At 44.9% G+C, this 16,622-nt stretch overlaps 1 protein-coding gene across 1 annotated transcript in view; it reads right to left on the bottom strand.

The window, feature by feature from the left end:
• Nucleotides 1-16,622, bottom strand: part of igf1ra (insulin-like growth factor 1a receptor) — a 145,678-nt gene that overhangs the window by 38,116 nt on the left and 90,940 nt on the right. Inside the window, 1 exon segment of the mRNA XM_052097026.1 lies at nucleotides 7,000-7,303. Coding sequence (XP_051952986.1) covers nucleotides 7,000-7,303 — 304 coding nt within the window.

Below are 16,622 nucleotides of genomic sequence, written 5' to 3' on the forward strand. Positions count from 1 at the left end.
TTCGTGTTTAAGTTTTTGTTTACCCATCGTGGTAGTTTCTTTTGTTCCTGTCTGTTTACTTGCACTTTGATTTAAATAAAGAACCGCACTTGGATCCCACCTCCTCGTCTGCCTCTGTCTTCGTCCACATCGTTACAACTAATATGAACTAAAAATTAATAATTGTCATTTTATCAACTAACAAAAACGTATCGGTTACCTAACGTAACCTCGGTTCTCTCTAGATGAGGGAACGAGTATTGCGTAAGCTAGCTTACGCTACGGGAAAGATTCATCTTTTCTGAGATATTGAAGCCAAAAATTATCCTTAATTTTTGTATCCATTGTCAGCGCAGTCGCGGCAGCTGCAGACCTTGGCCGGGCTAGCTAGCGAGCTCATAGGTTGCTCTGCGGCAACTGCTGCAGCCTATAGACGAGCTTGGGCGAACTTCGCATCCAATGAGAGGCGTCCGGCGCTCACTGCATCAAAGCCCGCCAAAAGGGCGTGACTAGAGTGCATATAAGCGTGGTTCAGTAGGCTGGAACCCTGGTTTTCATTGACTGAAGCGAAAAGTCAGCTGCGTGGCGCGAACGCGGCCGGCTACGCAATACTCGTTCCCTCATCTAGAGAGAACCGAGGTTACGTTAGGTAACCGATACGTTCTCTTCACGAGAGGTTCTCTCGTATTGCGTAAGCTAGCTTACGCTCACGGGAACCCATTGTCAGCGCCGTCGCGCTCAAGCATCCACTGTATAAGCCCCAGGGAATTAAGGGGGACCGGGGAGCCCTTATGAGTGGGGAAATAATATTTGGCCGGCAAGAATGCGGGTCATTGATTGTGTAATACATAAGCACATAGTAGGGCCGGGAGCGACAGAGCGGCGGTGCCGGTCTGTGTGGAATGTGTCCCATCAGTGCAGCTCACCAGGGGAGCTGTAGCGTATTAAACCGCTAGTAGTTTTGCCTGCAGAGCGGGCACTTCCATATTGTAAAATCTGACAAAGGTGGAGGGAAGTCCATCCGCTGCCACACATATGTCGTGAATGGAAATTCCGCTGGACCATGCCCACGAGGATGCCATGCCTCTAGTGGAGTGAGCCCTAATGCCCAGCGGGCATGGCAGATCTTTGCGGCGTATGCAGCAGCAATAGCGTCCACTATCCATCTAGATAGTGTCTGTTTCGGCGGCGAGACCTTTGGTGCGCCCTCGAGCGAAGCAAAGCTGCTCGGGCGTCTGAAAGCAGCGGGCGTGCAGTATACAATCTCAGTGCTCTGACCGGGCAAAGGAGATTGGCGTCGCGTTCGCTATCCGGTGCTGGCAGCGCCGATAGGAAATGACCTGTGCTCTGAAAGGAGTACCGATCACCTTGGGAACATAGCCGTGTCTAGGCTTTAAAATGACCTTGGAGTCACTTGGTCCAAACTCAAGACACGCATGGCTGACAGACAGCGCGTGAAGGTCTCCCACGCGTTTGACTGATGACAGGGCAGTCAGAAAAGCGGTTTTGAGTGAAAGGTATTTCAAATCCACGGATTGAAGTGGTTCGAAAGGGGGCTTTCATAGTTTGAGAACTATAGAAAGATCCCAGATAGGAACCGATGGGAGCGGGGGTTCATCCTTCTAGCTCCCCTGAGGAAGCGGATGACCAGCTCGTTTTTACCCCATGACTGGCCGTGCAGGGGTTCAGCGAACGCCGCAGCGGCCGCCACTACACTTTGGCGTGGATGGGGATCTGCCCTTATCCAGCAGCTCTTGTAGAAATACTGAGCAGCGACGACACCCCACATGTCCGTGGGTCCAGGTCTCTGTCGGTGCACCATTTTGAGAACACAGACCATTTTGGCGCATAGAGTCTTCTCGTGGAAGGGGCTCTAGCGTGTATGATGGTGTTTATTACTCCTTCTGGCAGAGCGACGGGTAGTCGTTGATCACCCACGCATGCAGCCCAGCGCTCTGGGTGGGGATGCCAGATTGTGCCTTGAGCTTGAGAGAGGAGATCTGCTCTCACTGGGATGGGCCACGCGGCTGTCAGTGACAGCTGCGTAAGCTCCGGGAACCATGTCTGATTCTCCCAACGCGGGGCTATGAGGAGCACCGGTGGCGCGTTTCCCTGATCCTCTGCATTACCTGTGGCAATAGCGAGGCGGGAGGGAAGGCGTAAGCGAGCGTCTGGGCCAGTCCTGGGCCAGCGGCGTCCTCGCTTTCGAGAAAAATATTGGGCAGTGAGAGTTCTCTTTGGGCGCAAAGAGGTCTATCTCTGCTCTGCCGAATAGGTGCCATAACGTCTGGACTGTTTGGCGTGCAGGGACCATTCCCTGGGGAATATTGTGACAGTCTGTCGGGCCGTCGTTCAGGTGGCCTGGCGCGTCGCGTCGCCCTCAGCGGCGCAGGTGGCACTGGGACCAACTCAGTATGCGTTTTGTCAGATGGAAGAGGTTCCTGGATCTGACACCGCCCTGGCGGTTTAGGTAGGATACCACAGATCTGTTGTCCGAGCGGACCAGGGCGTGGTGACCCTGAATGACCGGGAGAAAGCGCCGCGGCGTACTCGACCGCTATCATTTCCAGACAATTTATGTGAAGGAGCTTTTCCTGAACTGACCATAGGCGAAAACCGGAGAGCCCTGCGCGGACCGCGCTCCAACCCGTGTTGGGCGCGTCTGTCGAGATGACTTTCGGCGAGATACAGCTCCCATTGTCACTCCCGCTGATACCATTCGGCCACTGTCCAGGGCTGCAGAGCTGATATGCAGGTCTGAGTCACCTTGATGGGCTGGCGGCCTGTGGCCCAAGCCCGGCGAGGCACGCGGTGTTTAGCCAATGCTGAAGCGAGCATGTGCAGTAAACCCAGCTGAAGTACTGCTGCGGCTGAGGCCATGTAACCTAGCACTCTCTGGAATTTCTTCAGAGGCGTGAGGCTGTTCATCTGAAAAGATGCGGCTAGTCAGCTGAACACGGCGTCTTGGCGCTGTGTAGATAAGCGAGTCGTCATTGCCACAGAGTCTAGTTCTATTCCCAGGAAGGAAATGGTCTGACTGGGCTGTAGTGAGCTCTTGGTCCAATTGACTGCAAGACCCAAACTGTTCAGATGGCTGAGGAGAACTGCTCTGTGAGACAGAAGCTCCATATGTGACTGAGCCATAATCAGCCAGTCGTCCAAATAGTTCAGAATTCGCAAACCCTGACTCCGCGAGGGGTGCGGCGCCGCATCCATGCACTTCGTGAAAGTACGAGGTGCTAAGGACAGGCGAGCGGAAGGACGGTGTATTGATAAACCTGGCCGTCAGGCGAATCTCAAGAATGGCCTGTGACGGGGATTTATCTGAATCTGAAAGTATGCATCTTTCAGATCGAGAGAAATAAACCAGTCCCCTGGCGCACATCGCGAGGAGTTTCCTGATTGTAAGCATTTTGAGCGGTCTTTTTGCAAGCACCTTGTTCAAAACCCTGAGATCTAATATGGGTCTGAGGCCGCCGTCTTTCTTGGGAACAAGAAAATAACGGCTGTAAAGCCCGACTTCGCTCAGAGAGGGTGGCACTTTTTCTATGGCCCTTTTGCACAGAAGGCTTGCTATTTCTGAGCGAAGCATGCACGCTGCTTCCGTGTTCACAGTGGTTTCGAGCAGCTCTGAAGCGAGGGGCGGTGATCGAACTGTAGCAAATAGCCCTGTTGTATTGTGCTTAACACCCACTTGGATATCCCTGGAATAGCTTCCCACGCTTTGAAGCGTAGCGCTAGAGGGTGAATGGCCAATTCGCTCTGATTGCCGCACACAGAGCGCTGAACAAAATGTGTGGCGGCGTTTAGTGTGTTCATGCATGATTGCTCGCAAACAGCATGAACAGGCTGTTTTGTGAGTGACTTCCGATTGGAATGAATGGGGAAAGAGTCACATCTGTTACGTGATGCGTAAGCATAGTCATGGGCACGGGACTTACACACAGAGGAATGGTTGCTGGCCGTGTAACAGAGCGGGCAGAGAATGAGCAGCGCCGCGCATTTGTGGGCGCATTTATTGACTCTAGCGCTCGGCGGTTCAGTAACCGCTTTATGTGAGCGTGCTCTGGTGGGGACACGAGACATGCAGTGCTTGTGTGCAGAAGTGAACACTGGATTGTGGGCACATTTTCTACACATAGGGCTGGTCGGTGTGACAGAGCGGGCAGAGAATGGTAGCGCTAGCGCATTTGTGAGCGCCTTCATTGACTCTGGCGCTCGGCGGTTCAGTAACCGCTTTATGAGGCGTGCTCTGATAGGGACACGGGATGTGTTATGCTTGTGTGTAGGGGCGAACACTGGGTTGTGGGCACTTTTTCTACACATAAGACATGTTTGCTCTTTACAAGATTTATTTGGGTCGCCGTGAAACGGCGTTTGAGTGCTGAGCAAGCGGGCAGTGTCACCGGCTTGTTGGCTGCTAAATTCACCACTGTAGTAGCCTGAGAGAAGGGGACTGACAGGGGTAAATCTTTGACAGTGGTCCGGCGCGCGGGACTGAGCCGTCGTTTGTTCAACACAGTTAGGAAGACTTCGGCTGCTCGGGTTTCAGCGTTACCTTAGATCGAGGCCCGCGGGAGGCGGTCTGCGGCGGCTGTCTGAGCCTTGATCGAGGCGACGCCCTGTCGGCGCTGAGAAGTCTGAGATTGTTGAACTGGGCGCTGTGAAGAGGCTCGTGCAGGAGGCTGATCACGTGGCGGCCTGCAGAGGAGCTAAGCGACGCGGCAGGAAGAGGTTCATGGCTTGGGTGGCTTTCTGGACTTCTGAGAAGCGGTCAACAATGCCACTCACCGCGGAGCCGAAGAGACCGGTTGGAGAGGCGGTGCGTTGAGGAACGTGGAGCGCTCTGCTTCTCCCATGTCGGCTAGTGTTAGCCATAAGTGTCTCTCGGTCACAGTCAGCGAGGCCATGCACTTCCCTAGAGCTTGGGCTGCAGCTTTGGTAGCTGAAGGGCGAGGTCTGTCAGCGCCGTAGATCAGTAACAGCCTCTGGGTGCCTGCCTTTCTCATCCCACTCGAAGAAGGTCTGCTTGTAGGATCTGTAAAACGGCCATTGAGTGCAGAGCAGATGCGGCTTGGCCGGCGGCGAATAGGCGCGCCAACATAGGCGGAAGTCGCTCTGCAGGCCTTAGGCGGGAGCACAGGCTTGGAACGCCATCTCGCGGAGGGCGGACAAAGGTGTGCTGCTACCGAGTCCTCGACCGGGGGATGGAGGAGTAGCCTCTCTCAGTGGCGCCGTCCACCGGCGCGAGAGGTGGAGGCGTGTGAAGCGGGTCCTGGCTGAAAACGGGCGTTCCACGACTTTGCAAGCTCCGTATGTAATTCCGGCAGGAAGGGGCGGCCGGGCGCTGGTGTAAGCGGCGATGGCTTTGAAGAAAGCAGCCGTCGAGTCTGTTGGGTGCCTGCTCAGGGGCGGTGACCACTCGAGCCCGAGGCGGTCGGCGGCCTGTGTGAGAGGCGTGTTAACTCCCCTCGACTCGGCGCGGTCCTGCTGGATTCCTGGGCTGAGGAGGAGGCTTGGGAGCCTGTCCACTCCTCGCTGTCGAAGCCATGATGGAACAGCAGCCCTTATCCTCCGCTCGTCATCCGAGATGGCAGCAGTCGCGGCGCTCGGCGGCAACTGCTGGCGTCCGGGGCGGGGAGGGTGAGCGATGCTTTCGAGGGAGAGGCTCGGCGAGGCAGTCGCTTCAACCACAGTTTCCGGCAGCCTTTGTGGCGGCTTCTTCCTCGTGTGGCTGAGGGTAAGGCGCTGGCGGTTTCTGCTTTGACGGCCGAGTCGAGCCTGCAGGGGTCGACATCGGTAGCTCCTCGCAGAAATCGCATCCGCCCTCAGTGAGGGCGAGCTCTGCGTGCCCCAGTCCCAGGCAGAGGCGCCAGATGATGTGGCGGTCTCCTGTGCTGAGAAGGGCGACATGAGACGCAAGTGGGCGAGGCATCTTGAAAAAGACGCTCGTACTCTTTTGTGAATAGTTAGGTGAGAACTAGCTTGCTTATTAAAAGGATACGTCGTCGGATGGCGTAGCTCACAGGATGGCTGAAGGTGGCTGAGGCGGCCGGCTTCTTCTAGCGCTGTCCACGCTTGCTAGATGCCCCTCAAGCGGCGACGCGGCTTCCAGGTCAGCGATCGCGGAGAGCTCAGCTGAAGAGATGAAAATCAGGGTTCCAGCCTACGAACTACGCTTATATGCACTCTAGTCACGCCCTTTTGGCGGGCTTTGATGCAGTGGCGCGGGCGCCTCTCATTGGATCGCGAGTTAGCCCAAGCTCGATCTATAGGCTGCAGCAGTTGCCGCAGAGCAACCTATGAGCTCGCTAGCTAGCCCGCTCAAGGTCTGCAGCTGCCGCACTGCGTTGACAATGGATACAAAAATTAAGGATAATTTTTTGGCTTCAATATCTCAGAAAAGATGAATCTTTCCCGTAGCGTAAGCTAGCTTAGGCAATACGAGAGAACCTCTCGTAAGAGAACCAAGATTAAAAATGCTGTAAAAATATATTGCTAGTTCATAATACAAAATGCATTAACTAATATTAACAAATAGAGCCTTATTGAAAGTGTGGAATGTGTTACCAAATACCGTAGGCTATAAAAAGACAACACATATTGTATTTTGATGTATTAACTGGTTACACCACAATAAAAATACAGAACCATCAATGCAGTCTGACATTGCACTGACATCTTTTATTATCTTTTTTTACTATATATATATATATATATATATATATATATATATATATAAAAATTATATATACTGTGTGTATATATACATATAAATTGGCCATAAAACTCATAAATCAATCTGAAAATCACAACTCATATGTTAAAATCAGTCTAATGTCTCACTTACTTACTGAATCAGTCATTTTAGTAGTTACTGAATTAACATTTGAGTCACTGGTGGAAGCGCGTGTCATTACTATCGGTCGTCTCCAACATGAAAATAACTATTATATGTTACGGAGTCGGTGCACACTGTCATAGATTAAACAATTCCTACACCCAGTACTGGCAGCATACCTATGAGTCTCATTTCGGTTGAATCCTGGTGGGCACTCTGGCATACACTCTCCATTGTGGATGACGAAGTCCACCTCACTGGGCAGGTGAACACGGGCACACATTTCCATGGTGATGCATCGCCAGCCTTCAAATTTGTAGGTGTCTGGTGGGCAGTCCTCAACGCAATGGCCCTCATGGTAGTAATGCTGGCAAGCAGCACATGCCATATTGTTGTCTGGTTCAGTGCAGCTGCCCAGGCACTGGGGGTGACAGCACTCACCCATATCCGTACACGCCTTCTTCTCACACTTCTCTGGACACACTGGAAGAGAAAAGAACAAATATAGGTTAGTGGCAGTATGGTAGGGTCCAAATACAGAGTGGCTCCAAAAAGGGTGAGTTCACCTTAAAAAAAAAAGAAAAAATTCTCATCATTTACAGTACAATAAGATTCTAGAGGATTCTTGAATTATTATAAGATTTTAAAATAATATCTAAGCTCTGTAGGTGCAAGTGAATGGTGATTAAAACGTTGAAGTTTCAAAAAGCACATAAATGCAGCATAAAATGTATCCATTTGACTCCAGTGTTTTAATCCATGTCTTCTGAAGCAATCCAATCGGTTTTGGGTGAGAACAGACCAAAATGTAAATCCTTTTTACAATACATCTTGCCATTGCAGTCTCTTGGCACGATCATGATTTCAAGCTCAGTTAAACTTCCTAGTGTCTGATGCATGTGCAGAGAGCTACATGGAATTTAAATCATGATCACCAATGAGACTTCTAATGTCAAGATTTATAGTAAAAAAGTACTTAATTATTGATCTGTTTCCAGCCCACACCTATAGATTTGCTTCTGGAGACATGGATTTAACCACTGGAGTCGTATGGTATGCTGCCTTTATGTGCTTTTTGGAGCTTAAAAATGTAGGTCAACATTCACTTGCATTGTATGGACCTACAGAGCAGGAATATTCTTCTAAAAATCTTAATTTGTGTTCTGCAGAAGAATGAAATTCATACACATATGAGATGGCATGAAGGTGAGTAATGATTAGAGAATTTACATTTTTGGGTGAACTATTCCTTTAAGACAGTGGTTCCCGATCTGTGGTCTGCGCCTTTAATGAGAGATAAGACACAATTTAAGCTTGATGGCACATCTGTGTGTGTTCTTATTTTCATTCATCGCTGTATGTGTCTCTATGTATGTTCTACAGTATGAGGGGAGCCAGCCTATGGATCAGTTGACTCACTGTGAATTAAAAAATAGCTGAGAAAGGCTATGAAGTGGGGCACGGAGGGGGAGGAAGTCCAGTGTGAAGTCAGGATGCAGGGTGTTTTTGCAGGGCCTGGCACTGCTGTGTGCCAGCCTTGTTCGTAAACTGCAGCTCTGGACTCACTACAGATAAATATTATTACTGTTTGAGACTGTAAAGGGAATTTAGGGGGAAATAAGGAGGGGCAGAGGAAGACTTAAGAGACGAATGAAGCCAAAAATTCTAGCTAGCAGATGGATTGCAGTTTTGACTATTAACTTGGGAAGCATCTAGCAAGCCACGGCCCATCTGTGGTGGGCTTTAAATGAGCTGGGCTGGGTTGGGTCATGAGAAACACCAGCTACATTATATAAAAGATGTTCCCACTAAATAACAGAGTAATTCACTCCACAGTGTGCTAACAACACACAACAATGCGCAAAGCCTGGGAAAGCAAAGCAAGGGAACTCGGATTGATTGACTTTCAGAGGTAATGTATATGGCATAAACAATTTTTAAACCGAAATCCTTGTAATTGCTTTGTCTACATCAAGTCGTAACATGTTCAAATAGTCTTTTCAAGTAAGCCTTTGAACTGTCATTTCATGTAAACAAACAGGTCCGATTGGAGGGTCTCTGTAATCAGCTCTTGACAAACAAATCGGTTCCTTTGTGGAGAGTTTACCGACATCATGATGTAACCCAAAATACTCCTCTTCCAAGAGAGATCAGCTTCTGTTAAAAGCGTGAGAAAGTTAAACTTTTGTGCAGTTTAAAAAAATTTTTAATTAAGCTTTCAGCAACAAGCCATACTGAACACACTCTGTGTTTGCTAAGGATAGTTGAGTGATCCTACCACATTTTTGACAAATGTGGGATCAATAAGCATTCCAATAAAATCACTTGCTTTGAGCGAGCAATGGGAGAAAGGCCCTGTCTGTAATATGAGATGCATGAGATCAATTTACAGTGAAATCTAAGTGTTTTGTGGCATGTTGCTATGCGATTGCTAGGGCGTTACTAAGGTGGCCTGGGTGGTTGTGTAATGGCCTGAGTCAAAAGATATGTGTTTGACTTCTGTTTAGAATCTGACCACTTCTAAACAAACCCCAAAATTGAGGTGTCATTCATGTAGAACAAAAAGCGCAGAACAAATTTAAAAACAATGTGCGGCAATGTTTAAAGGTAGAAACATACTCTATGCAAGTAGGTGAACGCAGGCGGAAAACTTCTAGGGATGGGCGATGCAATCGGATATTGACGATATCTGACAAATATCACGATGCCAATTGACAGACAATGTTCAACAATATTGGGAAATGATAAAACCATGGAACTCAGATGTCACCAAAAATATGTGACACATGACAAGAAATGCAGATACACTTTCTTTTTATATTACACAATTACATTTTTAAAAAATTTTAAGAAATCTGCAGGTTCAAAAGTCTTAAAATAATACAATAAAACCTTGAACCTAAAATTTATTTATATTTCAATTATCATTATTATTATGTTTACAGTTGATAGTTTTCTTTAGATCTTAATTTGTATAAGGATACTTGCGTGACAGCAAATGAGGTGGTTAAATACAAATTTCTTGACCATTTCGTTATTTGAATTGCTTTTCATTTCGTTTGAAGTGAAATTTGAACTGAGATATGAAATATTTGAAATATCTCTGGATTAAGTTTTTTGTGTTTCAACAAATTAATTTAATTTTGAAAGCGAAATCAACAAAGCAAACATATTACATTCACCCTCGGCAGTGGGGGCAGGAGGGTTGATGACAGGGGCGGACTGGCCATCTGGAGAACCGGGACGTTTCCCGATGGCCATAAGCTGAAATGGGCCAGCGCGTTATGCAGAACGGGCCACTAAATGGCGCCGCGATATGCCGAAGGAGCAGCGATATGCAGAAAAGGAGCCCCCCAACAACTTTTGGGCCTGACAAAGAAAAGTCTACATGGGATTTCTATCCTTTTACTTTGAGTTCATTTCATGCAGCATGACATTACAGGGGAAATATAACCATTTTGCTTACTAGTGAAATCAATACTGAATATGACACTTATAAAGTCATATCATCACTACCTCAAGTTGGTATGAGAAGGATTTTAGTGTGTTCATGTGATGTAGAATCCCTTCAAATCATCAACATCCTGTGCACTTCAATGGCTGGACTAAGTTCAGTCATATGATAGAAGCAGGTGGTCAAGAACAGGGTGTGACGATGGAGCCCTGCTGGCAGCATATGAAAGTGCACCTGATGCTTATTGTGTCTTATCTCTGCTGCCATAAATCCAGCATCGCAATCAGTCCTCGAGGTTGAGTCCTCGAGATCCAGCTACTGCATGGCGTGACATAGCCAGTAAGACACCAGGCCCCAGAGACAGCTAGGCCCTGTGCCTCTACACTACCTTCACCACTCACGCCACAGCAAGGACACCATGCCCCTTACTTCACAAGGACACATTCTCTCCCTGTCTTGTTTGCACTGCATTTTTATTTAAAGCTGAAGTGTGTAATTTCTGCACTACGTGCATCACCAAATAAAATTGCAAACATAATGAATCCATAATGAACAGGCTTCACGAACATACCCCCCATATGTGATAAGTCAGCAAACAGATATTCTTGCCCCCAAACTCATGGCATTGGTTACGCTGATGTTGCTGTTTTGAACTGGTTGGGATGCTAAAGCAGAGCATTGTTACAAAGCAAGTTTTTACACTTTTTGGGGAAATCCACTTATGAATGACTTACTGTTAGCTGTCTGCATATCAAGGTGGAATAGGAAAGTATTTTGACATCGGAAAAATTAAATATTTAAAGGGATAGTTTGCCCAGCAATTAAAATCCTCTCATTATTTACTCACCCTTATGCCATCCCAGATGTGCATGACTTTATTTCATCTGCTGAACTCAAATGAAGATTTTTGAAGAATTCTAAATTGTTGTTTTGTTCCATACAATGCAAGTGAATGGCTGCTAATATTTTGAAGCTCCAAAAATCACATGTCTGCATAAAAGTAATTTTAAAGAAAAATATCTTCAGAAGTGATATAATAGGTGTGGATGAGAAACAGAACAATATTTAACTCAATATATACTCTCCTCCCTGCTCAGTCAATCTAAACTGTCACATTCTTCTTGTGTTTTTGATGATTCACATTCTTCATGCATATTGCCCCCCAACTGGGCAGGGAAGATAATTTCAAGGATGGACTTAAATATTGATCTGTTTCTCACACATATCACATCACTTCTGAAGAAAATTGATTGAAACACTGGAGGTGTATGGATTACGTTTATGCTGCCTTTATTTGCTTTTTGAAGCATCAGCAATTTGGCACCCATTCACTTGCATTCACTAAAAATCATTGTGTTCTGCAGAAGAAAGAAAGTCGTACACATCTGGGATGGCATGAGGGTGAGTAAATGTTAAGAGAATGAACTATCCCTTAAGGCTTTAAACAAGTCAATCAGAGGCATGTCACAACTAATCTTACTGCGCCTGTCCTAACTCCATCTGCTTACAAATGAAAAGAGGTTCACTGAGGAGTTCCCACAGCACTGGGATATGATTTTACTCTAAACATTGGAGAAAACATCAGCAGGGACTTAATCGGCTCTGGGTGGAGACATCTGGGTGGAGACACCTTTTCTGAATCCTGCCAATGGAGATGCTTGGCATTCTTCTGCACATTCTGCCACTTTTAAAGCCACCCTGCTGAAATTACTAGAACATTCCTTAGTTTAATGCTAAGTTTGGTGTGAGAAAAACAACAACAAACAACTGTGAATGCTGTCCAAAGTAGCTACAAGACTCAAGACTGATTTATGCAGTTCATATGAAAATATGTCTTTGTATTTTCTTGCACTACACAGATTTTCTTAAAGACCAATCTCCTTTCAAACTGTGGTCATATAATTCTGGCCACAGTATTAGGAATATTCTATCATATATCAAACACATAAAACAGACATAGCATGGACCTGCAAATGAGAACTGCATAACCTTAAATAGCCACATGGCCCTTTTATGGCATTTTAATAGCTGCACACTTTCCAGCTCTAATTCCAACCTTAACTGACTTGCTCATGTCTCCTTAAATATCTCATCGTCCTCTAACTAGCCCAGAATTGAATTATGTTAAAGCTCTAAAAAGCCTAAACATAAGCATTCCTGACTTGCCCGCACTATCCAATCCTTTTGCATACAGTAGTCGCAAATGGGGGAATGGATGCAGGAAGCTTTTAATTTCTTGGAATGCCACCAAAAGGGGGCACCCCAGGCAAACTCCTCTTTCATCCCACACCAAAGAGCTCCACATCATTACACAGATTTCTAAATGAGGAAATGTCTCAGACATGCATAACTTCCACTGGAAAGATGGACAATTAGGGCTGAGAAAGGAAAGGAGTAAGACTATAACAGGTGATTAAAAAAACACAACAGACATACAATCACTTTACAACCTCATTTCCGCCAATTTCAAGGATATAGTCTTCTCTTTATAATCAGTGTGAGTTTCCACTGCTTTACAAGAAGTCCACACTACATAACAAGGGTGGTCACAGTGGTTAAAAAGACAGGGCCAGATGCTTAACAGCGCTGAATGTGAAATACAATAAGTACTCTGAAGGTTACTGTGGACTTTGTCTATAAAGAAAACATGCCAGTTCAGGTACACATTAACATGCACTTTCTAGCCTAGAACTTTTGGTGTAAAACATGTGGAGCAGCAAACTTTTGATAGCCACATGAAGGCACCAAGCAGCCACATGAGCAGGGCCCTGTGGCGTGATGGTCCTGATGTGACTAACCCTGTCTGCTCCTTTGAGCAGTCATGAGGGAGACAACTGTTTGCTGACCTAACTGTACGCAGCCCTGCAGAGAGCACACACATACATATAAACATGCATGCACCACACTGAGCAAAACAGCCCTCCCTTCTTCTCTCTGTTTGTGCAAATCAACTGGCTGGACTGTGTAGAAACTGGCAATATAGCACCCCAAATCCCCACAATGAAAGAAACGACACAAGACATGGTTTCGGTAGTAACAAAAATGACGAAGGCTTATTATATAAAAGCATAAATTCAGTATCTTCTGGATTGATGCAGGAAATAAAAAATGCCGTAAAAACAGTGTTATTATCCCCATACGAACCCACTGACACACTTGGATGCCATTCGTGCTTAGAGCCTTAACTTAGTAGGCTATGTGAAGAATAACTAGAATGTTCAAAACAGAGTAATCAGGGAGTAGAATGTTAATCCTCTTGGGCTCAGCACCAGTCACGAAAACACATTTCAGGACACTGGTGCAAACATAAATGCTGGGCATGGCACCTAGACGTGAGACAGTTATTTTGTTATCAAATTATATGACTCAAAAAAGATTGCTTCATTGGTGCAGAAATATTTGTATTATTTATTTTTTGGCCTGCAGCCAGGCTTTTTTTTCATGAATGCATCGTGTGCTGTTTTGCTTAGAATCTAACATGCCTCAATAGTGTTCTCTGAAGCTGAAAAAACAACAACAGAGAAACGTAACAGCCTCGCATAACTGTCGTGCGTCACACTATAATTCCAAATGCGCATGTGGAAAAAAGGCTAACCTATCTTCCCCCCTTCTCTCTCACACACTGATTTCTATCACACTCAAACACTGGATCACACTGCATACCATCACAGCGGCAGCCAAACAGAGCCTCATCATCATGCCGTATGCGAAAATAACAGATACGTGCAGGGCTGGCACTCATCTGGAGCCAGACCCTGCTGCTGCTTCTGCTGCTGCAGTCTCTGCGTGCATGCTAGCGTGGGCACAGACGACTGAAAGATGCTTATAATCTTAGATTTGGGATAATGCGACCCAGTGTGAGAGCCCAGTTTAAGGCAGTCTAACAAATGCCCTCTCTATGACGCAAAACAAATCCACCAAGGGAGAACAGCACAATACAGCACAGGCCGCACCAATACTAACGAAACAGAGGCTGAACTGAGGCTTAATTCACCCAAAATTGAAAATGTACTCACACTTTCCTCTGCAGAACACAATTAGAAGAATATTTCAGCTCTGTTGGTCCATACAATGCAAGAGAATGGTGGCCAAACTTTTGAAGCACCAAAAAGCAGATAAAGGCAGTATTAAAATAATCCAAACAACACCAGTGGTTTAATCAATGTCTTCCGAAGCAATCCAATCGGTTTTGGATGAGAACAGACCAAAATGTAACAACGTAACTCATTTTTCACTATAAATCTTGACAGTAGTCTCCATGGCGATCATGATTTCAAGCTCGATTACACTTCCTATAGCAGAATCTAACACCCTGTGCTTGCATCAAGCACTAGGAAGTGTAATCGAGCTTGAAATCATGATCATGCCTAGAGACTGCAATGGCAAGATATATCAGAAACTCTAAATATGTATGTTGATCACACATGCAACCAATCGTCTTGGGTGTACACACAGCTAAGAATAAAAACAAATCAAACTGATTCTGTACTGGACTCTATTCAATAAACTTTAATATCTGTGCATCTTATTGGAGACATATATTTGTAAATAACTTCCATTATATAAGTTTGACTTGTAATGTATTGTATGTTACAAGTATATGTTATGGCTGTTTATAAGAATGTATTGCTTTTGTAACTTTACTTAAAGCAGGCAAAGACCACTTATATTATGATCATGTCATTAAGCCTTTTGTCATGTTGCTTTTGCATGATATCACTTATACGATTAACTGTATTAACTTCTGCTGCTTGTGTTATAATGCATTATTCTCTAAAGTATAAATATGAATACGGGAAGTCTTATAATGTATTATAACTGTAGTAATAATTATTTATGAGAAGTTATAACTTATTACAAGGTGTACTTTTAGACATTATGAATATGGGCTTCATAGAACGTGTTAACAAATATTCTTCTAAAAATCTTGGTTTGTGTTCAATAGAAGAAAGAAAGTCATAAACATCTGGGATGGTATGAGGGTGAGTAAATTATGAGAGAATGTTTATTTATGGGTGAATTATTCCATAAATAAAAAGAAATTTCACTTTTAAAATGCGACTCGGTCTAAGTCAACAAGTAAAATAAATATGTCAAATGTTTGTGGAAATGTAAGTGGAAAATGCATTGATATCCAGATGTGAATAGACATTTTGCATGCCGTCCTCACTCATGTATGCAATGAAATGAGCATAGCCCTGTTTGCTCATTCACACATTTTAAAACCCTAGATGGGTTTTTTTTTCAATACAGATCATCATATATACTCATAATTATTTGTCCACTAAATAAAAATGTGTATAAAGTTATAATATATAATATTATATTTAATAAAATTAAATTTCACAGATTTTAATGTAAAAAAAAAAAATAACAACAAAGTGCTTAAAACAAATCACAATAGAAATTATTATTAATGTTATAGCTAACTAATAATTACATCAGACATAACTGATGCCTGATGCTTTATTTTTGAATGCACCATTGGAACAACAGCGTATTCCCTTGTGCTTCAGTCCTGAAGGGCCGGGCTGGAAGTGAATGGTTCAAAACATTGGAAACTGTAGGGGGAGGTCCACAGTCATTGGCATGTTGACTGAAGTAGAAAAGTGTTTAATCGGTTCTCCCTGGTGTGGGGAGTGGGAGGGCGGTACTGTAACCATGGTAAATACATATGTACTTTTTCCAGTCAACAACTAGACTGCGCTTGTTTGATGAAATGTTTAAGAGGAAACAATCCACTAAAGGTTGGCAAAATCATCCCCTAATAACATTATCTAAAACATTAGCAGTTTAGTTTACAACATTGACAAAGCAGTCAAATAGCCTGTTTTGATAACACTATATTATAGTTGTAGATGTATATTTGCATACAGCAAATGCTCTGTCTCCATCAAGCTACATCCTCATCCAGAAACACAATCCCACTTGGGAGCCCAGGGTCGATTATTCTAGACACTCTGCATAACCGCAGCAGTACACATAGATGTTTCCTCCACTTAATCCCACACGGCTGATGATCTAGATGGGTAGGTCTGCTAGGTGCATGCCTGCCTCTTTAAGGAGTTGACCTGAGCATACTGCTGTCTGCTTTGCAAGTATTGTTTTAGTCAGCCTGAAAAAGGATGGAATAAAGTGTTTGGACAGACTCTTAATTAACATCAGATTCAAAACAAACTTCTAAAGTCATGAGGACAGATCATTAACAGCCCTTGATGATGGTTCATTAGCCGCACAGTATATGAATCTTATTTTCTGTACACACATTATACTGATTTTAACATTTAGAGTGATCAACATGGTTTATTCAATAGCATTAGACAAAAATTTTATAATGTCCATTTCAGA

The sequence above is a fragment of the Xyrauchen texanus genome, chromosome 29, assembly GCF_025860055.1.
Source record: "Xyrauchen texanus isolate HMW12.3.18 chromosome 29, RBS_HiC_50CHRs, whole genome shotgun sequence".
In the NCBI taxonomy this organism is placed as follows: domain Eukaryota; kingdom Metazoa; phylum Chordata; class Actinopteri; order Cypriniformes; family Catostomidae; genus Xyrauchen; species Xyrauchen texanus.